Source organism: Platalea leucorodia (genome assembly GCF_965183815.1).
Source record: "Platalea leucorodia genome assembly, chromosome: 9".
NCBI classification, from domain to species: Eukaryota; Metazoa; Chordata; class Aves; order Pelecaniformes; family Threskiornithidae; genus Platalea; species Platalea leucorodia.
This window is the reverse complement of record NC_138831.1, coordinates 45393359-45415325: the sequence shown is the minus strand read 5'-3', so window position 1 is coordinate 45415325 and position 21967 is coordinate 45393359. Positions and strand designations below refer to the sequence as shown.

Below are 21967 nucleotides of genomic sequence, written 5' to 3'. Positions count from 1 at the left end.
TGCTTTTCCAAGCAGAAGAAGCATCCTTTGCAAATATAAGCCATTAGAATAGGTTAGTCCTCTAAACCAGCAGCAAAACTATTTGGTGCTGATTTTCAAATAGCTAGACTGCAAAATAATAAACTGGTTCTTTTAAGTGGTTCTGATCCATTGGATAAATTTCTATTTTGCTTTGTAAAACCAGTGATGGGGGTCAGGTACTTGCAGGTGTGGACATGCTAGTTAAGCAGCAGAAAAACTATCCTGCATGAGCTTTACCAGATTTTTGAATGCGTTTTTTATACGTGATTTAGGCTCTGTGAACCAAGAGAAATCACGCATTTATCAGACTTAGGGAGGGAAAGGAATATTTTTGGGTAAATAGCAAAGAGTGCCTCACAGTAACTCAGATTTAGCACTGCAGTTAGATAAATAAGCATTACTACATGCAGCAGCAGTGGCTGTTACACGCACTGACTCGGTACCGCAGAGATGCGGTGGGAAAGCACCAGCCATGCTCTAAGGGATGCAGACAATAATCTGATCCACTTCAGAACTGAAAGGGTGACTTTTCATCAGACTCGGTGAGTTAAACTTTTCATGGGACTTTGGGAGTTCTCATCACCAAGTGTAAATGGAATGGCATGTAAGAGTGATCCAGTCCCCAACCTCTAAAGTATTTAAAAGGTGAAATAATGAAGTTGTAAATAACAGCATTCGTTGCTCTCAGTCCTAATTCAGGGTTCATGCTTTTGACATTGCCTGGTTTATGTGATCTAGTGGTCTCCGTGGAAAGACAGATAAACTTCAACGGCTGTCAGAAGACAAAAATTGACAAGGAGCATCACCTTTCCTGACTGTTTAAATCCTTTAAGGAACTGTTGGAGCAATTAGAGAGGGAGTCTAATCTTTGCAGAGTGCATTAACACTCTCCGACCTCCCAGACAATAGATCAGACCTCAGACACATAATGCTTCCCTAAGGCTTTTTAACCAGAGCATTTGATCTCAGTCACTCTGTATGTGTTACTATAGGTATCAGCGTGTAAGACAGTATTCACTGGACACTAAAGGACCACTATCTCTACTAGTATTCATACAACTTTTCAAATAGAAAGCAGGAAAGCCATTGCAATGCATGCTGTTACAGAAGTACTACTTCCCAGAAAAAAGAAAACAGAGGAAAAAAAAGAAAAAAAAGATTAAACAATCCAGAGTAGCTCTGCAAAATGTCTTCATTTTTATTAATCTCATATTTTGTTTCTACTGCCACTGTTTATTTCCCAGCTTTGGAATATAAATCTATTTTTAAAAAAGCATAGATTAGGTTTTAATTCATAGAAACAGTTATCTGATCGTAATTTCAAAATACTTCATTCCTTAACCCCCATGGAGGGACTTGAGGGGAAGGGAATTAGGAAGACAGGTCTAGTTTATTAAGGAAATTGAAATATATCATTGCAAACAATTTTCCCAAATGTGTACATGGAAGTATCTGGGGAAGTTTTCTTAACTGCTAGAACAAGTCATCATCTAATTCCTGATGGGCATGTTCAGAAAAAAAAAAAAAAAAAGCTAATATCACTGTATCAATTATGCATTTCCCATTTAATATTCTAAACATTTTAAGAAAATTTACTTGGTGCATTTTTTTAATGGAATTAGACTTCCTTGCCATCATATTTTGACAGAGGCCACATCTGAACAGTTCTCATATGGACAATGCATAATGGGGTTTTAAGAGCAGCTAACTGGATTCCCACCTACTGCTAAATATCGGGTGCAGCAGTCTCACTAAGCAGTGGGTTTCCCCCCCATGCAAGGTATTTGAGGTACAGTGCTAGCTAATAATACTTTATATGAATCTATTAATACTTTGTATTAGGTGCAGGATTTTGTTTCACTTTTCTAGACATATAAAAAGTGCTTTTTGTGAAGTACCTGCATTACAAACAGTTTTTGCTGCTGTTTAAATGGGTATCTCAAATTTGTCAAGCCAAGTGCATCACAAATGACAAAAGGTCACAGATACCTACTATCTTTAAAAACAAACAAGCCTTCAAAGTCAAAGTGTAATGCAGTTATTTCTAATCTGAACAAACAATAGAATACATCTAATGAAAGTTGACAATTGGCTTTGATACAGAGCTGAGCAGCTCCGCCGTTCCATTAAAAGATGAAAGCTGAAGGAAAGTACAGAAGACAGCGACTTCTCCCAAAAAGCAAGTAGAAAGTTCTGAACCTGAGCTGCTAGAGTAAATAAAAGCTGGTTTAGTGGAGACTTTTGCTCACATATGACACTTATCTTTCAGTAAACATGCTGACTTTACATGGATATGTTAAGGCTAAAATAAATCAGCATATTAGACTAAGACAAAACACTACATGTTTTACATATTTATTAAGACTTCTCAAAATCACAGCACTGCCTTTAAAACAAAAAAACCACCTGAAACCAAGCTAAACTTGACTGCAGCGTGGCTGTAACAATTAAGATTAATAGATTTAATTTTCATGAAGTGGTAGGGGAAGTGATCAAAACTCATTTGATGCTATTGGTACCAGTGTAATCCTTTACTGTGGCAGTAGTCAAATTTATTAATAATTAATAGTACAGATTTTTTAAAAATCAGATTTCTGGGATTTTGTAGTTTTCCCATTGCTTCAGCTTTATTTTCCAATGAATGCTGAAAAAAATGGAAGGGACATATTCTGATTTAGGGTATTTTTATTTTTATCGCTATCCTTAAACAACCTGAGAACTTCCTGGTTGCTTAAAGACTAACCTCTAAGTCAAAGCACATCTTAGTTGCTAGTGAAGAAAAGTAAAACTAAAAGAGAACAAGCTTTTAAAAAATATATATTTGCTCTGTAGCTTCTTTTATTTCAGATCTTGTAAAGGATCCAACTCTTTCCTATTTAAGAAAAAAAGCCCCGCAAGAAGTAAAATGCTTTAAGAGAAACCCCTCAAGGTGCATCTGTCTCCATCATAAAACCAAAATGTTTCATTACCTTCAAATAGGAAATTTCTTCCAGTTGTCAAGATTTCTGCAACTAGTGTTAGATTAGCGCTGAGAGAATGGGTGAATTAAATTAAAAATAAAATAGTTCAAGCAAGAGAAAGAAAACCTGCCAGAAAAATCTGACAAAAGCCTGAGTGCCAGAGCTGGCTCATTCATGAGGGTCCATCGCCACCTACAGGATTTTCCTCCTCTTCAGAAAACCTGCTCCTCCTATTGACACAGGATTTGCCCCAAAATGAGGATGGAGATCTTCAACTGATGTTAAATAACATGGGTTTGCTGAAGTTAATGGAGTTACAGTGATTTAAACCACCTACAGACACGTCTCTACTTATTCCCTCAGTTTATAAGAATAAAACCTGCTTATATGTTTCAAGGGAATGCATTGTTCTAAGCTTACATCTGTGTTAAAAATAAAGGATTTTCCTTTTTAAAAATTAAAAAAAAAAAAAAAGAAAAAACTCCCAAAAAATACTGATAGGGTTGTTCCACAAATGACAAGGGAGATAATAGTCAACGTCTACAATCTTTCTGTAAAACTAAGTGCTTTAAAGTACTTTCTAAGAGGTGCCAGGTCAAAGTAATGTGAATAATGAGACAAAACCAAGCAGATCCTGACTGAAAGAAAATCAATACACCTGGGGTTCTGGGGGAAAAAAGCGCATACTAAGAAAGTAAAGGAATTTTTACTTTTAATGACTATTTCATTTCCTAATACATACCTTTTTTCATAACAGATACCATGAGTTTCCTACCTTATTTTTTAGTTTGGGCTGAGCTGTATACCTTTTTCCATACAGCTTGCGTAGTGCAAATCCATGCCGGATATTGGGAATTTTACACATAAGCTTCCCAAATTCTGGTATTTCCAATAGTGGTGGGACAAGTAGCTTCTCTCTCACGCTCCTGTTTAGCGAGTCTCACACAGATACAGCATTCATTAAACTTAGAATACTAATTTAATCTTTGTTTATGCAATTTCTAATCTTTGAATAAAGTGAACTTTCAGGGAAGGCAACAGGCGAATTGGGAAAATAAAAGTGACTGGATCCCAATATGGAATATTGTCTCTTTAGGACCAGATAAGCTAGCAAATGGTTACAAATAAATTCCTCTTGTTTTTTAACCTACCAGTCAATTGATAAGAATTACAAATTACTGCTTTCTCACACATTCAGAAGATGCTCAAGACATTTAATCTGAAGTTCCCCTAAAGAATCTAAAACTGCAAAAAGAAATACACCACAAGAGAAAAGCCAGCTTTCGGGCAGGGTGCACTTCAGTCTTTCCCACATTTTTTGTGGCAAATTCCTAACATCGGGATGTAGATTCGTAAGGTAACAGTAAGAATCATGAGCTAAATTCACCTTCGGCGTATGCAAGTTTTGCAATTCCTTCGAGAGTGAAGGAACCAGTGTTGCCTTCATGGACTGTTTTTTTATAAAACAGTTAAATAATAGTCAAAGACAAAAAAACATAATTAAATGCTAATCTGTGATTAGTCTCACAGCTAGGAGAACACAGCATATCTGCTAATGTATGGTTAGAAACAGGAGTTCAGCAATGTTAAATATACAAATAAAACCAGCAACAGGCAAGAGTACTATTTTACTCAGCTGGACAAAGAAAAATAAATACAAAATATGCAAAAATAAATAGAAAATGTACAAAACAACATAAGATCAACAATTATTTCTTACAAAACTTCAGAACTTCAAAAGACACAAGATGTTATATATTAAGAAAAAAAAAAGGGGCTTCATAAATCAAACAGCTAAAGTACAAAACAATATAGCAAACTGCAGCCAGACCACAAAGAGGGTTTGCTCTTCATAAACATCAGATCAGGCAGCTAAAATTATTACCAAAGCTCTCTTGTAACTGTCACCTGTGGTGGGTATAATTACAGGCTACTGCTGCAAGCACGCCCACGTCATATGGCAATAAAAGGACCTACAGCTTGCCAAGACCAGGCAGACAATGGAGAACATACACCACCTGACGAGAGCCCAAAAAGATCAGCCAGGGAGACTAATAAAAATGACAGCTTCAAAACAAATGACAAAGCTTCAACCACAAAAAAAAGGCAATATCAAATTAGCTGGAAATGCAAGCGCCGAGCAGAGTTCTCCAACAGGTCACAACTCGAGGAGAAAGCCAGTCAGAACTGTTTGCGGATGCATTTAGTTCAGGTTTTAGCTATAAAGAGCCCTTTTTCATCAGGGTTTGTGGTTTGTTTTTTTTTTTTTTTAATTAGATAAAATGTTTGCACATTTAGGCTTGGCTTTGTGGGCTGTCATTAGATAGCCAAACAGATGAAAACTACATATTTCTAATCCAGTTCCGGAGGCAGACAAATAGCTAGATAGATACATGTATCAACACACGCACCTTCTAGGGATATATCGATATACTATAAAAAAGTTGAATTTCTTTCTCATCATCTTAATTCTTTACTGGTTGCCTGCATACACATTGCTGCTGACCAGCTGTACAGAGGCTTGTCCTCCAGCAGATCTGGACTTCTACATGAATACTTTGACTATAAATTTTAACACACACGACTGAGGTATTAAAGGGCTTTATCATCAAGTAAAAACAACGCAATGCAATTAAAAGAGTGCGAGGCAGGGATTTGGGTCTCTCTCATTACCACATGCGAGGGAATCGTTCCTATGTGATGCATGCAAGTTTTGAGTAGACACAGAAAGCATTACTATTGCTCAAAAATATGAGCACAGCATAGACTTAATTTAAGAGGAAGCTCCCCCACCCCAAAAGCAAGGGACTCTTTATATAGGGTAAGTGCCTTGTTAAGTAGGCCCATAGGAAATTAATATTACTCCTCAGATGCAAAATATGGTTTTGTTTTTATCTTATTTTGGAACATTTCACTGGTAAAAAGCAAATCTCCCAAAATCCCTGGGCTGGAAACATAAGACCATCTATTCTTTTTAAAGTTAAAAAGGATATTTGTACTGGTCTCTGCTCAGCTCCATCTCACCCTGACTCCAAAGCTTCCAACTTTGCTTTTTAAATCTTGTTTATCGTGTTGTCAAGCTTCTAAGTGGTTATTTCCCTATTAACTTTGTCCTTGTTTGTTCTTGCATTTTTGAAAGAGCTGGAAATAACATGTGTTTACTTTGCTGTGTGTCTCTCAGCATCATCAATATCACTGTTTCTATTCCAGGAATTTTAACTGCTGCAGCAAAGCAAAGCCTGGGATCTCAAACTTAAATCATATTCCCTTCAACCACAGAAGAATAATACTGGAAACGTAAGAATTGCTGGGAGAAGGGTAAAACCATCTCCTTTATTGTCTAGAGAAGCCTGTTTCTCATCTCAGCAGTTACTTGCATGTGTCAGGTGGTGAATTTTCACAGGCACTGCCGTGAGCAGCGTGGAGGAAGCAGGATGTAAACGTTTCCTCTGTCATTAGGAAAATGTTTTTACTGGGATATAATAGCTCAAAATAAAAACATACCTCTGATTCAGCCTTTTCACTGGAGTTCAGGACAATAATTTTAGATATGCCTTTGCCAGGGATTTGCAGAGGGAAAGAAGGGAGGAAATATTAGGGGCTCTGAAGAATTACTTACCAGGTCAAATTCCTGAAACTCTGCCTTTCACTGCTCCTCCAGCCCTAGCTCTAGCCTTAAATATGAACAAATTTTTGTACCAGAGCATTATTTTACAGCTCCTCTATTTAAATAGGAACTGCATTCATCCTTTGGCTGACTGGTTCTTTAAAACTGTAGCAAAACACAAGCTGCAAATGGGCTGAGAAAAGCCCTTAGCAAAAGCTCTACAGTAAAGCTGAACTAAAGACCATCTCTTTTGCATTAATATTTTTTTTTTCTTTTTTTAAAGCTTTTTCTTTTTCCAAGTTCCCTATTCAGTGTTTGAAGAATACTCATTCTTCTCTCTTTAGGATTACATCTATTCATTTTATTTAGCTTTTTAATGCTGTTCCCGGATAGTTTGGGAACAATGATTTATATTTCGTCTTCAGCTATGAGGATGAAAAAAAAAAAAAAAAAAGGGGGAGAAAAAAAGACTATACCCTTCTCATCAGTTACACATGTAGTCATGGCGGGGTGGTTTGTGCTTTGTATCAGGGAACTGCTTGTTCAAAATTAGCAGACAATTCATGGGGAAAATAAGAAAGTTTTAGGGAAGCTCATGTGAGAGCACATCTTCCTTCCCCACTCTATAGAAAGGTGAATTATTACCATCTACTGGTAAATCCCGAGCAAAGTCTCAGTGAAAATTATCCTCTATCTGCTTGGTTGGCCTGAAGTCCAAGAGATGCTTCGTGACTCGGTCTCTATCCTAAGTTGTTTGGATTTCATAGCTGTTACTGGTCTCCCTTCTCCATAGATTCCTCATGTTCCCTGGTAAACTTTTGTCCCAAGAATTTCCCTTATTGATCTATAATGCCCCTCCCATCAAGGAAAAAAAAAAAAACAAACAAACAAAGCCCACAACCAAAAACACTGTGTTGCAAAACAACGCATGAGTTAAATTGGATGTTTTACCCATATATTGTTGTCATGTCCAGGGCTGAATTATGCTTAGAACAAACAGGACTGGAACATTTTGTGTTTTGCTTGGAAAAGTCTAACCATAACTTGCAGGAGACACTTATCCACATGCAGACTGAAAGATTTACCCCAAGTAAACTCCAGACGGCTTAGATTTTGAGTTAACAAACATAATTTCTGAGGAAAAAGAACAGTTCCCTCTTACTGATAGGCAATTAGCAATTTTAGAGGACACTGTCAACAAGCTAATGGCCTTTTGCCTGTAGGTCATCAGTATAAATATAGCCTAGCTCAACAGGGATTAAAAATTGTTCATGTCTAATAAGGTGGTTGGCGTCTCCTCTATGAGATGAGTTTAACTGGGCTCAGATCCAGCTCCCATATCACAAGCTTAAGTGGCAGCATGTTAAATGGCACACGCTTCAGAGAAGCCCAGAAGTTCATGGGCTGCAGTCTAACCTATCTCTCTGCTGCTATCCCAGATTAGGACTGAAGCAAACTGGTACTGTAATGCATATATATGCAGCCTCACCCAGCTTGCCCTGTGACTCCTCAGGCTTCCAATTTCCACAGCCCAAGAGGCCGGGGCAAACAAACAGGGCATCCTCCAGCTCTCTCTGGATTTAAAAAGCTTTGGAGATCCTAATGGAGAAGAGTGCCAAAATCTCACTGCTCGGCAAGGATCTCAAAAGCTTAAGTTTGGGTTTCCTGATGCATCTGCAATGGCCACCAGCTCTGCTGGGCATGTGGAAATCCCAGGGCTTCCCTACTCTCGCATCAGCTGGCTTTTTGGGAAGCCCAAACTGCTCAGAAATGATCCCATGCCTGTCATTTTCCCAGCTGCCTACCATTAAATAACTGCAGTCAGTTTGACCAGAAGCTCCACACTTCCAACACATTACATTGCATCACCACATATTCCTTCCTTTCCTCCTGGTACTAACCCATCATAAAATAATTATCAGACACACTGCAATGTCACTGCAAAATAAATAAATACTGCCTGTGCGTGCTGCATTCCTCGTCTGGCTGACCCAGGCTGCCAGCTAGGGCTGAGCCTGAAAAATAGCTCCCACCTGTACCCATCCTGGCAGCAGCCTTGATTAGCAAGAAGCCTAAACCTGATATAGTGGGACATGCTGCCAGTAAAAATGAAGTATGCTGGCATGGGTGAGTGTGCAGGGACCCTGAAGCAAATCAGCAGCGAGCACTGCCAGTCACACCCGAGGTGCTATGGTGGCTGGTTTCCCATCGTTTGCCTGATCCTGTCAATGTCTCTTGCAACTATCATGCAAACTTTAAAAAAAAATATATGATAGTAAAAATTCCAGTCAATATATCCTTTTAATTTGCACCAGATTATAGTTTTTTTTAATGCAATTACTGTAATTTCATTAAATGACATAATTACCACTAATGCAGAGAAAACTGTCAATAGAAGGTGTAATTATGATGTATAAAATCACAAGCACAATGTGCAATGATGCATAATTCCTCACGAAAATCATTCTGTGACTAAAATTAACTTTTAAAATATTTTTAAAATACATATTGTACAGTAAGAATGATTCAGTTATTATGGACTTAACTTCCATGACCAGGGAAGAAGGGGGAGCAGAGCAGGCAGGGAGTGTTTGTATGTGGAAGGAAGGACTAGGAATTCGATTTAAAAATGCATCACAAAGGTAAGAACACAAGTTTTCATATGCACGAGTGGGAAAAACAACTTATAATCACACAGATATAACATGACTTGTGAGCAGACATTCCTCTAGGCATGTTTCACCACCCAGCTCCAGCTTTTTGAACACCAGTAACACAGCGTGGAAGTGATGTCTCAATGGAGGAAGGTGTGACAAGAGGAAGGAGTGATGGGGACCAGGCTAAAACCACAACATTCACCCTGGAAACTGGGATCAAATTGTCCAGGGTAGGACATGGAGAGTGCCAGGCACATGAGCAGAACCATCCAGGCATGTACTAGACTACGTCTCTGGGCATCTTCAAAATAAAGACCTTTTTGAGAGGCATGTTTCAGTCTTTTGACCCACAACATATCGGGTTGAATAGAGATAACTATATCAAAATTAAATAGACAGAATAGAATGCTTGAAGCTGCTCTTGTTTGTAAAAATCTACAAATCCCCCCAAATCCTGAATTTATGGAGGAGAACACACGGACAAGGTCTTTTAAGATCTTTCCTGATATATGAACACTATTAACTCTACAGGCAACATTTTCCACATGTGGGAATATTCCTGATGTTCCCAAGCAGGCACAAACCTGTGTGTCCATTTTTCACACCAGACCAATGGTGAAATGTTCACTATAAAGAATCCAGAAAACCTGCATGTGACTCTTTCCTCTGACCTAAGATGTTATTTTCTAGAATTTGTGTAACACAACTTGTGCTGTGCAGAGGACAAATATCACAAAAGTGAAATTTTGCTTTTCACCTCACCTCCCTTTCAACACTCTTTCCAAAGCCTCTAAACTTGAAAAATTTCTGATTTTAATTGTGCCTGAGCAGGCTCAATCAGTGTCCTCTGCGCCTACACAATCAAGTCAGGTTAAAAGTCATCAGATTAAAATTGCAGAATGCTGATGAAAATATTATTTCATTTTTATAGCACAAAAAATTAATCTACTCACATGTTCCTGGATTGTCTCCTCTCACCATTACAAACTAATAAAGCAATTTAGCTTAGGATGATGTATCTTATAAATGAGAAAACATGGTGATAGCATTTTTCTCATTCATGTGTGTCCTGCCTGTGCTGTCCTCTGTTCCCTCCCTCTTTATCTGTCCCTCTTTTTCTCTTGTGCACCCAGAAGTAGCAGCTGACGCCCTTGTCACACACGGGAGCTGTCAGCACTAATGGGGAGGGAGGTGCACTGTAATGAAGACTAAAACAGGAAGGTGTAAGATACCGCGTCCTCGCCTATTGCCACGCTCTGATGAGCTCACAAATATTTTCTTCTGTCTGGCAGTGGTTTTTGTCTGATTGCTTAAGAAAACAAGGTTCACATGATTATGCTGTCTGCTTGTCTTCCTTCCTCCTCCTCCCTCCCTTTATTCGCCCTTGGAGGAAGGGGCATGGGCTGACTGTAGAGGGAAACCAAGGGCAATACAACAGGGCGGGGGGGGGGGTGTCTTAAGGACCACCCAGTCTCTGGGATTATCACAGTGAAGTTATGTGGGATATGTAGAATATGGTCACAATGGTTATTGCCGGTGGCCCAGGGAATAACGTGTGTAAGAAAAAAAGAAAAGGCATTTTATGGTTTGAGGGCCTGGCTGGCCCTTAAGCTACCAGCCATGGTTTCACAAACCCAGATGAAAAATGAGTGAGAAGCTTTGTGCACCTTCCTTGCCTCTGGTGTTCAGTGTCATCCACAAGCGGGTCGTCAATAAGGACAAATTTGGTACAGGTTATGTTGATACAAAGCCAGGTTCTGAAGGTATCTAGATGTTGCTTGCTGGGGAGTGATGATTTTTAAAATCCGATATTTGGTACACCTTTTATTTAACCTGTTAAGAGTGGATTTTACATACAGATTGGGGCAGGAAGGAGTGCTGCACCTACCATGCTGTGTGCTTATTTTCAAGACTATGAACACACACGCTGAAAGTTGTGAGAGAGAGATATAATTAGCACTTCATTTTAAGTACCAGAGCTGAATTATTTCCACACAGAAAAAATCAGATAGACTTAAATTTTGGGTTGTAGAAGAAACCTGCGGTAATTATTCTTGGAGTCATGTATTTTTATTCCTTTCCCACTACCCACTTTCTTTCAGGAAACCAGGAGTATTATGGTATCCAGTAAAGATGTTAATAGTCTGTAACTTGTAACCTGCCCATCCTCCTTTTCACTAGGAATCAATTCCTTTTTCCGTAGACCCACTTTCCCACCTTCCTATTTTTCTGCCTCTCCACTGCTTCCAAACTTTTTGTAAGTCTAGAAAACTGAACTTCGCAGCTGTAACTTCACAAGTATCTTGGTGCAAAATCTCTTAAGAACAAATCTCTTAAATACTTGCTTAGATTCTTGCTGTACGGTGACGGTAGGACATCAGCACTGGGATTTTACATGTGTCCCTCCCTTTCCAGCCCCAGCGTGCATGACCATCTGATTCCTTTGTGCACAACCATACCTGCTTCAGCGAGGTACCGGCTGCTCTGCTCTCCACCAGCTCTTGAACCATTAACTTTAGATATGATCTAAATAAGCTTTGAGCAACAGGAAGAAAAAAAAAAATAGAGAAAAGACCCTCTCATCCTACCTACTCTTACGTGTCAATCATCCCTCTAACCTGCGGGGTGAAAGACAGCTCCTCTGTCTTTGCTCTGAGCTTCTTTCAATCAGGGATGGTCCACTTTACTCATCTGTAGCAAATACACTGTGAAGTGTTTTCCTCAAAAGAACCTTTAAGAGACTTATAATTCACAGACAGTAAAAGGGGGTTAAATCTTGGAGATGTGGCTGTTATTTTTCTTAATAAACACTCAACTCAAAAAACTTTCTTTCTGCATGCTGGACCACCACAAAACGATTTTGCAACCTTTAATGGCATGCCAAACATTTCAAGCATGAAGAAAATGTCACACTGCAGAATAAAAAGCAGGCAAAACCTTTTTGTGCTTGAATGGATTATGAGAAAACTGCAAATGGGGTGTTTACTACCAAGAGGAAAAAGGAGAGAGCTGAAAAGTGGGACAGGCAGGTGGAGAACTTGGCTTTTTGTTCTGCAGAGCGCAGCAGAACCCACTGAGCAGCCTTTTCCTTTTTTTTTTTTTTTTTTTTTATATAAGCAACATATTATTACCATCAAGAGAACAGATTTGCAACAGGCAATGTCAGCAGAGCTGCTTCGTGCCATAGGGACACAGGTACAGCAGGCATTGATAACCGCAGTGAAGTCCCGCCTCATGGCAATGGAAGACGGAAGGGACAAGACCCATTAGCTCACTGCATCACCCAAATCAAAGGCATCTCCTCGCATCACCCTCGTGGACACCACCTCCCTCCTTTCTCTACCACCTGGTTGCCATGTTTAAAAAAAAAAAAAAAAAAAATCCAGAGTCATCGCATGGTCACAGCCTTTACAGGCCGGCATCACCCACCATGGACATGGGCATCCTCAGTGCTCAGTGCAGCTTGGTGAACACCTCTGCACCGAGTGAAGGAAGGCTACTCCTGACAGTCTAATTTCCACGCCCATCAGGCCCAACGTGGCCCAAGCTGCCTTGAAACCTGCAGCACTGCAGCCATGTAGCTACAAAATACCAATAACAGCAAACGATAAATGGCTTTACACCAGTGGAGAGGAAAGAACGGTAACACTCAAGATCTTATATCACTTAGCCTCATGCAATAAAAGAAGAAATCCACTTACCACAAATGCTATCACACTCTTTACTGTGGACTCCCAGAGAAAGCAGCTCCGAAGGAACTGTATTGTATTCCATATTGCCATGGTGATTTTTTTCACGCGATCAACATTTCTTGATAAGATCTGATAAATATTGAGTGGGAGGAGGGGAGGAGAAGAGGAGTTTAATCAAACACTCTAATATCCTACTATTGCTTCAGAAACAGGGATAATTTAAGCTACAAATGCATGTCAGGGCACATATTACAAATAAAGCCTCTATTTCAGAGAGACACTCCAGCTCCTGTCTGCTTTCTGATTACACCCAAACCTTCCAGATCTTCCTCATCCCTTAGTAAAAAGAAAAAAAAAAAAAACCAAAACAAAAACACATCTTTATGCCAAAACTAAATAAAACAGTAACACAAACCTACCTTCATTCCCCTCAATTCTCAAAGTATAGCAATGTCTCGGGAAAAGGGCCCGAGAGAATGTAATCAAACCACTGAACCTCTTCTCTACATGTTTTGGATTAGTCCACAGAAATAAATACGGAATTTTAGCCTTAAGATAGGGCACCTTTATTTAAAAAAGGATAATGCCCATTGTTCTAAAAATCCTATGGACTTTTTAAATAACTAATTTAGACCTGGTTTCTTCCTTCTCAAAGAAGGGAATAAGGCTCTTGTTGAGCCACTTCCACAGCTATCGTTTTCCCACCCTGAAGCATGAAGCAGAACTACTGATGCAAACTAGATCAGAAAGCAACTTCGTGTTAACACAAACAAACCTTTTAATATATACAGAAATACACAGAATTTACATGTGTTCGGCATTTTATGCATAAATAGGTTTTGTTCTTACAACTGTGATACAGCAACTCAAATCTTTCCGAAACAAACGTGAGAGCTTAGCCTAGAGACTAGCTTCACCTTTTTAGAAAATTTGCGGTTCTCCTCAGTGAAGCGCTTTTCTCTGGGCTTGAATGTTCTAATGCTTGCTTTTACCTAAAAAAAAAAAAAAGAAAAAAAAAATTAAAAGATGTCATGTAGTTTTAAGTGCATTATTTCCGCTTTGTATCACCAGTGTTTATTAGGAATTTCAGGATCTTTCACTCTTTTCAGCCTCCATGTGACTTAGGAGGAGCTGCTAGGAAAAATGTGGATGAGTTAAATTGGGCAAGGCTGGACTCACTTCAGCAAGAGTAGAACTGTGGTGAAGCCCACGACGGCCTTAATAAATAGGATTTAACTGGGTAAAAGGCTGTAGGGCATAAACAATTGAGACTGACTCAGCCACCTAAAAACTAAGTGCACCGTGTCCATGCCTCATTAATTTTCCTGTCAACACCCTGGGAAGAGAACATCGTGGGTCAGCTTTTTGGAGAGGAAATAGGTGTTAAAAGTAATGTATAATAATCTAAACATTAAGCCCTTTTTTGGCTGTTGCAAGAAGCCATGGCGTACAGTAATCAACACCTCCTTCCTAAGGCACCTGTGGTCACTGTCAGTCCAAAAATACCCCTGCATTGTCCCATCCACCTGGAGGGGCCATTACAGAGCTCCGATGTCCCAATGCTTCTTCACCCAAGGCATGAAACACCCCTCCACCACCAGATAAAACCAGGTCGGGACTTTTCCTGCTTGGCTCCTGGTTTTTAAAGCATCATCCCCCACCCTCATACTTGCAGATTCACACATTTCTTACACCAGCGATAAGCAAAGAGAAAATATTTCAACTTACAGGATTAAATAGGACATCCAGCTCCAAGTAAATTACTCCTTTTGAAGCACGTTCCAAGTCTTTATTCTTCAGCGTGTAACAACTTTGTTTACCGTTTCTAATCTATAGTTTGGGGGGGAGAAAAAGCATCAATATTTTCCCAGCTGTAATTCACAATATAATTTAAAGACACTACAAACAAATAGATAAATAAATCGCCAGCACAAAAAAAACCCTCCCCAAACCCCGATAATATACTTGGAGCCTGAAATACAAAATGACCATTGGATTAGAGACCTATAAAATTGCAGATTAAATCTCTTATGGTCCAACTTTAATTTACAGACCTTGTACTTTATAGTAGAGCAGTGCACGCAATAACCAGTCTGAAAATTCTGCCCTGGAAGCCAGTGAGTTGATGGGAAGTAATCAGCCTCTGTTATTACAGGTTTAAAATGGGATTTTTCTTCCAAAGTTCAGGAAAAGAGCCACAAACAACTTACCTACCTATTGCACACTCCAGTACACGAACCCACTTCTTAACGCTTAGTTTATTGCAAGGCTGTGAAATTATTACCCAGGAAACAAATGCAATCCAAAGAAATTAATCAGCTTAACTGGAGTGCATGCTAATGTAACAAATGTTCAAAATTAAATAATTTGTGTAAAAGACTTCTCCCCCCACCCCACCTATGAATTTCAATCCCATTTCTATGCTCTAATCTGCCGGTTGGTCCTATTGCATTAAACGTCTATCAAAAAAAAAAAAAAGAATAACCAACCAAAAAACCTCCCTCACCATTTTGTAAACTATTTGGCTCAAATCAAAAGCATTCTCTCTTCAAAAAGTGATGGCAGAAATGTATTTATTATACACAGTAGGATATGTATTGATTAAACATTTGGCTTTTTAGGAAGCAGACCAGTTAATTCTAAACAGCAGTAACATAAAAAACTGCAGCTTACCAAAAAGCTACATTCAGGGACTGTAATGATCAAAGATTAAAGATAACGGAGGAAATTTGGGGGCATGAAATTGCAACCATATTTAAAACGGCTATTGCTGCTCTGGCATTTAGAAGAGGCACTCATATAAACCATGGTAGAAATGAGTAAGGAAAAAAAAAAAAGGCATAATGGGAACCAAGTGATTTCATGAGACAAGGGAAAGGTCACTTCCCTTCCCAATGTTGCTCCATCCTTTCTGTACCTAATAGCTCATCACAGGGTAGATGGGTTTTCTGGCTAATTCTTGAAAGGGAAGAGGGCTCCCATAAGGACCAACTTTGCATCTTCCGTAGCATCCAGCCAGGAACTCCAGCTTTTACTACACTCTCATCCAAAGCTTTGCTTAACAGGATGCTGGGAGTTATGCAGACATATGTGGAATTTATTTACTAAAAATAAATAATAACAATAATAGGCACTGCACTAAACTGATCAGAAAGCACCTCTGCTTTCACTGCAAGAGAGTACACGTACGGTTGGAGCTGGAAGCAAAGGATGCTGCAGGTCCCAAGAAAGGGGCAGGCAAAAAACTATTTTGCAGACCAGCAGGCTCAGATAACCTGCAGCCCCGAAACCGAGGAGCTGCTGAAGTGGCTAGCCCCTCTTCTAAGGCCAAATGGACTGGCATCAGAAGGTCCTCAGGCCAACTGCCACATACACTATTGTCAGCCCATCATAAAGGATTCTGCTCTTTCAACAGTTTGTTTTTCCTGCCCTCAAGCAAAGGCAAAAAATCATTTTAAAAGCTACTGAATGAAAACAAAACAAAAATTATTTGGAAAGTAAAGATTTTGTTCAATTTCTCAAATTAACTGAAAAATGGCTTTTCTGATGGTAGAGATACAGGGCCAGAAGGACTTGGTTTGCAGTTGTTATCCCTTTGGTCCAAGGGGGTACCACCAGCAACAGGTTTAGATTGAGCTTTGATTCATGGACTCTCCTGCAACAGGATAGAAGGTATGATGTTCCCAGTGTGTCTGCAGAGTTGTAGGTGTCCAATACACATCACAATATCATAATTCTGGATTCTCCATAGTTATTAATTTCTGGGTTGAATTTCCATGTATTTCAGTTGCACATATTTCTCATAACATTTCATCCTATTACCTTAGGAGCAACAACTAGTGGGAAGTTCTCTTTACATTCCTTGGGATATACTGCTTTCTTACGTCTTTCAACAGCATAACCAACAAGGAAAAAAAAAGTCACATGCTGCTAAATTGATAGAAAAGGGAAAAGAAATGCTGTCACTACAGAGAGGGTGTGAGTCTGATATCATGGTATTCTGCTCTCAAAAAATGATTCTGACTTTGGGGAAAAGAGTCTTCATTTTAAGAGCTGGAGCTGAACCAAACATTTTGGGTGTGTCTGCAGGTGTGTTTGCACAGTAAGTTTCAAATCAGCAACAAATAACTTCCACCGCTGTCTTTGGAAACAAGGGTTGCCTGGGAAATTTTTTTAAATGGTGTCGTTACTGTTGTTGCTGCTACTTCAAAATTGAACAGGGCAAAAAGTAATGCAGTGCAAATACAGTTTTAGAGTTAGCTTCATTTGGCATCTTTAATTCTAAGTGTTTGACTTGTCTGGTAAAAGATGTGCAATTATAACTCAGCCTAAGACTAAACATTCATACAGGTATCCTAGCTTTTGACCTTTTTCAGAGGAAAAAAAAGTACAAGAGAGAAGGACAACTGGCTACGAAATGGCATTTCTCCATTGCATTTTCATTTGGATAAAAAGAAAAAAACCTGCAAAAAATCAAAGAAAAATACCTCTTACTGTTTTGGCAACGTGCTAAGCCAGCGCAGTTCAGCAAAAGGTGTAGGGTAATTCTGACACCCATGACTGCATGGAGATTAGATCGGTGGCATGTCTCAACTGTGCCCAGAAGAAAACATCCAAAATAGCTTTTAATACTTTACATTTTCATTGCATGCTGTTCTTGGGCCAGAGTTCAGATTCTGCTCAACATCTCCCTCAATCTCAAGAGACAGCCAGTTGTATTAATTTCATTTTGGATCTATTTCTTTCTCCTCTCTGGGTGCTTTTCCCTAGTCTCTGCTGTTTGCAAAGACTGCTTAAATGCTTTCTCCAGCTGTGGAAAAGGTGAGCAGTCAGGGCTGGGGTCCTAGGATGAACCTAAATGTCAGAAAGATCAGATTTCTTCTGGCACCCAAACACCTTTTGCTACATACATCTCACACGGATTTCACTCAATGAATATTCCTGAAAGCTGTGTCTAAAATAGGTTATCTTTCCTATGAATGTTTACATCTACTTATGGGAAAAAGGAAGGAAAGGAATGTTCAAATTAAATGTGAAAATACCTGCAGGTGAGATCCTTAAAGAGACATAATCAATATTATTCCTTTATTGATGATGTTTTATATCCTCACTGAATACTAATGTCTGCATTCTCTGAAAGCTTCTTAATAGCATATGACATACTGGGGCTCAATCACCAAACAAGACAGCCCATAACCATGTGATTAACATGAGGACAGTAGTGCCTACCCCACCAACATGCTTCATTTTGCAAGGTAACCATCAGAAAACCTCTGAAAAATTGTCAGGATTTTCATCTCATGGAAATTGCTGATATTTGGGGCATTTCCCTGTTCTGCATCAACAAAGAAGGACAAAATATCAGTATCAATATTTTCACAGAGCAATTCATATATTCTATATGACAGTCCCTTCTCCATACAGGACCATGCAAAAGAAATTACCAGTTGGAAGAAAAGCTAAAATTCTTTGTGCATTAAGTATTTCGACCTACAGAGGCACTTCAGACAGAGGCAACTTCTGGCAGTGCTTTAGCTTAAGGAAACATTCAGGTACGCGAGACCACTGTACAGTCAAGGCCCAAAGTGCACCGGGTTCCTTTCAAATGAATGAATATATTTGCTAAACTCTTCCCACTGATGTCGCCAGTAAAACAAATGTGACTAAACACAGTATTGATGTAGCCAGCCAATGCTAAATCTATTAAGCGACAACCTTCTGACCGCTTGGGAATTTTAATGAAATAGCGAAAGCCGAGATTGATATGACACAAAACACGGAGAAGACAGGACCCTTACGCAGCAAAGGGTGTTTTTTCATTGCTCTTGTCTCAAAGAAATATGGTTTAGTGGCTTTTTTTTTTTTACATTGATTTTAAGAAAACTTCACTCTCTATCCAGCTTTGATGCAGATTCAATGTCATATATTGATGACCTGACAGAAGAACGCTGGGTTAAACCTCTGTACATCAACACTCGTGACGTGTGGAAAGGGTAATGGCTACTCTCCAAGGGTAATTCATCTAAAGCATTTGGGACCTCTGATATCCCTGCTTGAGCTCATTGCTGATGCACAATGTCATACCATTTGCCCTGAATAACATAAAGCTGTTTTGTAAAATACACACACCTACCCTTATCAAAGGACATATTTCCCCAGGAAAAGATGAAAGCAAGCCACATAGTTGATCCACCTGGACACGAATAAAGAGGTTTTTGTTTCTCCCCAGTCTTGCAATATACCTTGATTTGATTTTGTACGAAATGCCCATTCATTCATCCCAAAACTCTTCGCCCCAAATATTTCACTTCCAACAATCTTCTGTAGGATCAAAAGTAGAATGGAAATTCAGCTTCTTGGCAGAGTATTGATATCCAAAGACCAAATAGGTATGAAGCGGACGGTGTGAAAGAAAGCAGGAAGCCACACAAGGGCTTGCAGGCAGTCTGAGGAGGAGCTGAAACCCCTGGGAGCACAAGGATCCTAGGTGATACTCAAGAAAAAACATCCCTGTTGATACCATTTCAGAGAGTCATGTTGATACCATTTCAGTGAGGCATGGTCAGGGGAGAATTTAATTTCAGAAACAAGGTGTCATTTTTTCTGGAAGAGATGCGTTTTTTTTTCCCCATTCCAAAATTTCTGGTTCATGATAGGGATAGAAGTCAGAATAGACTATCCACTTCACAGCTGCCTCTATTGAATAAATGCAGCATTTTCACTTTTATCAAACTCTAAAGCTTTCTCCTGGAAAAGGCTGTGCACTTATGGTCAAGTGCTAAGTAATTGCAATTGTCAGGTGTCTGCTCTCTTAATCCAGGCCATGTTTTACATAATTAAGCTTGCAAAAGTCATACTACTTTTTTTCACTGTATTGTTGGCTACCAATCTTGCTTGGCACTTGAAAATATTTCATAGACCTCTTCCTGTTTGCTGAAAAAAGGGTGCAGCTGGAAGACTACTCTGAGCTGATAATTCAGCAGATAAAAAAATGTTCCATTCTGCGATACAACTCTTCACTCAAAGGTCTTTCTACATGAGGATATTTGATATACGCTGCTTTCAAATTCATTGAAGCACACTATATCGTCCCATGTCTCTAATAACTTGCAGCCTTCTAGGAGACAGGAGTCTCTTGAAGCAAAACAAAAAAGACAGACCCTCACAAAGAGAAACACGGTTGCTTTTACTAAGATCTAGGGCACAAAGGAACACAGAGATCGAAAAGACTTCTTTGATAATTAGTTCAAGTCCCCCAAAAGCTACAAAACTTCTTAACCTATCAAACTCCTTTCTTGAACCAATGAAGTTTTTGCCCTACTTCTCCGTTCTCCAGGATCATCTTCAGTTTCTAACACAAAAGCCTGCTCTGTTCAGTGGTGTAAATGGTCTTCTATTTCATTCCCCAGGCTCTGAGAAAGCAATCTCCCTCTCAGCCCAAGGGTTAGGCAAGCCAGCCTCTATAGGGCACCTCTGGCAAGAGAGGGATCCATTTTGCTGACTATCTTGGTAGCACTAATCTGTGTCTTTTCCAGTTTAAATTCTGCTTCTGTGAATGTGGCTGACCAGAGCTGTATTTGAGATAAGGTCTCTTATACGTGCTCTAGAGGAAGACTAGTTTGATGCAAAGAAGGGCAGGAGAAAAAAAATACAATAAGTTGATTAGCATGGAAAAAACAAGGATAAAATGCAAGCAAACTACCACTTGTCTCCCTCTGCCCCCCACCTACCTACAAATGATGAAAATTCCAAATTCAGTGTAATGTGATCAAAATCAATGTCTCTACAGTGTATTATTAATAGAGCTGTGTGAGAAACAAAGCAAGTTGTGTATTCATCCAATATTGCTTCATCATGCCTATCAAAAGAACTTGAAGTTTTCAACTTTATTCATCATCTGACACTTTAAAACTCTTTTCACGCCCGCATAAGCCTAGCTCACAGTCAAGGATAATGGAAAGCATAAGTAATTTCACTATCTCTGAATTTTTGTGCAGTAAGGTTATTAGTGCGTTAATGTGATGATGAAGGTGTACGCATGTTTACAAAATGCCAGTGTAAGACTCCTGAACACATTTAAACCAAAATTCATTGCCAAATTAATTAAACATGTCATATCCCTCCAACATATACTTTATTCAAGGCAATTTTTCATTAAGAAAAGAAGCTAGTCATCCATGAACAATTCCTGAAGTAAACTTACTTCACGTGCTGACAGCTCACAAGTCAAACTTGCGCATTTTTAACAGGAAAAAAAATGGCAAATCCACTTCTATTTTTGAAAGGGAATTTAATGCAAGGCAAATACTAGGCCTGATTACCTAGAGAAATTAAACCGATATGATTTGCGAGGCTTCCTTGAGTCTTTAACTATTGTTCTCTTTTAGCATATTTATCTAAATGGTTCAAAGGACACATTCAAATTTATAGTCAAAATTACAACATACATCAAAATTCCCATTTCAAGAAAAAGAGCTTAGAAAATTGCAGTTCTCTGTCTGAGCAGACTAAGTTAATAGGTGCAAAATGTTTTTTAATCAGAAGCAGAGACGAATATATTTACACTAGATTTGACTGAAATAGGAGGCAGAGAAGTTTGGACGGGAAGGAAGAAGATCAGTTGGCAAGGGAAAGCATAAACAATTTTTATTTTACTTTTTTTTTTTCCCCCTCAAACCTTGGACAAAAAAACCTACGCTGAATAGTTTGGACATTACCACACACATGCACTCCCCTCCTCTGCCTTGTTACATGCTTCCTAAGGGATACTTGACAAATGCCTATAAAATCAACAGAAAATCCAAATCTAACATCTTCTCACTGTGAGCCCACACAGCCTGCTGCCGATCATGCAGACCATTTGGCAAGCACTGGGTCTGCAGGAGAGCAGCTGCTCCAGCCACTCTCTTCCAGTAACATCAGAGATATGAGGACTTGGGGAAAAATTAACAAAGTGATCAAAAATGGAATAAAAGATGTTAAGAGGTTTTTTCCTCCCTGTAAACATCAAATCATCCTCCATGCCCAACT

At 39.1% G+C, this 21967-nt stretch overlaps 1 protein-coding gene across 1 annotated transcript in view; it reads right to left on the bottom strand.

The window, feature by feature from the left end:
* Positions 1–21967, bottom strand: part of MCTP2 (multiple C2 and transmembrane domain containing 2) — a 121057-nt gene that overhangs the window by 32073 nt on the left and 67017 nt on the right. The window contains exons 16-18 of the mRNA XM_082321030.1: positions 14666–14767; positions 13855–13929; positions 12947–13066 (exon numbers count right to left, since the gene is read on the bottom strand). Of these exons, the coding sequence (XP_082177156.1) occupies positions 12947–13066; positions 13855–13929; positions 14666–14767 (297 nt within the window). The remainder of the gene's footprint in view (positions 1–12946; positions 13067–13854; positions 13930–14665; positions 14768–21967) is intronic.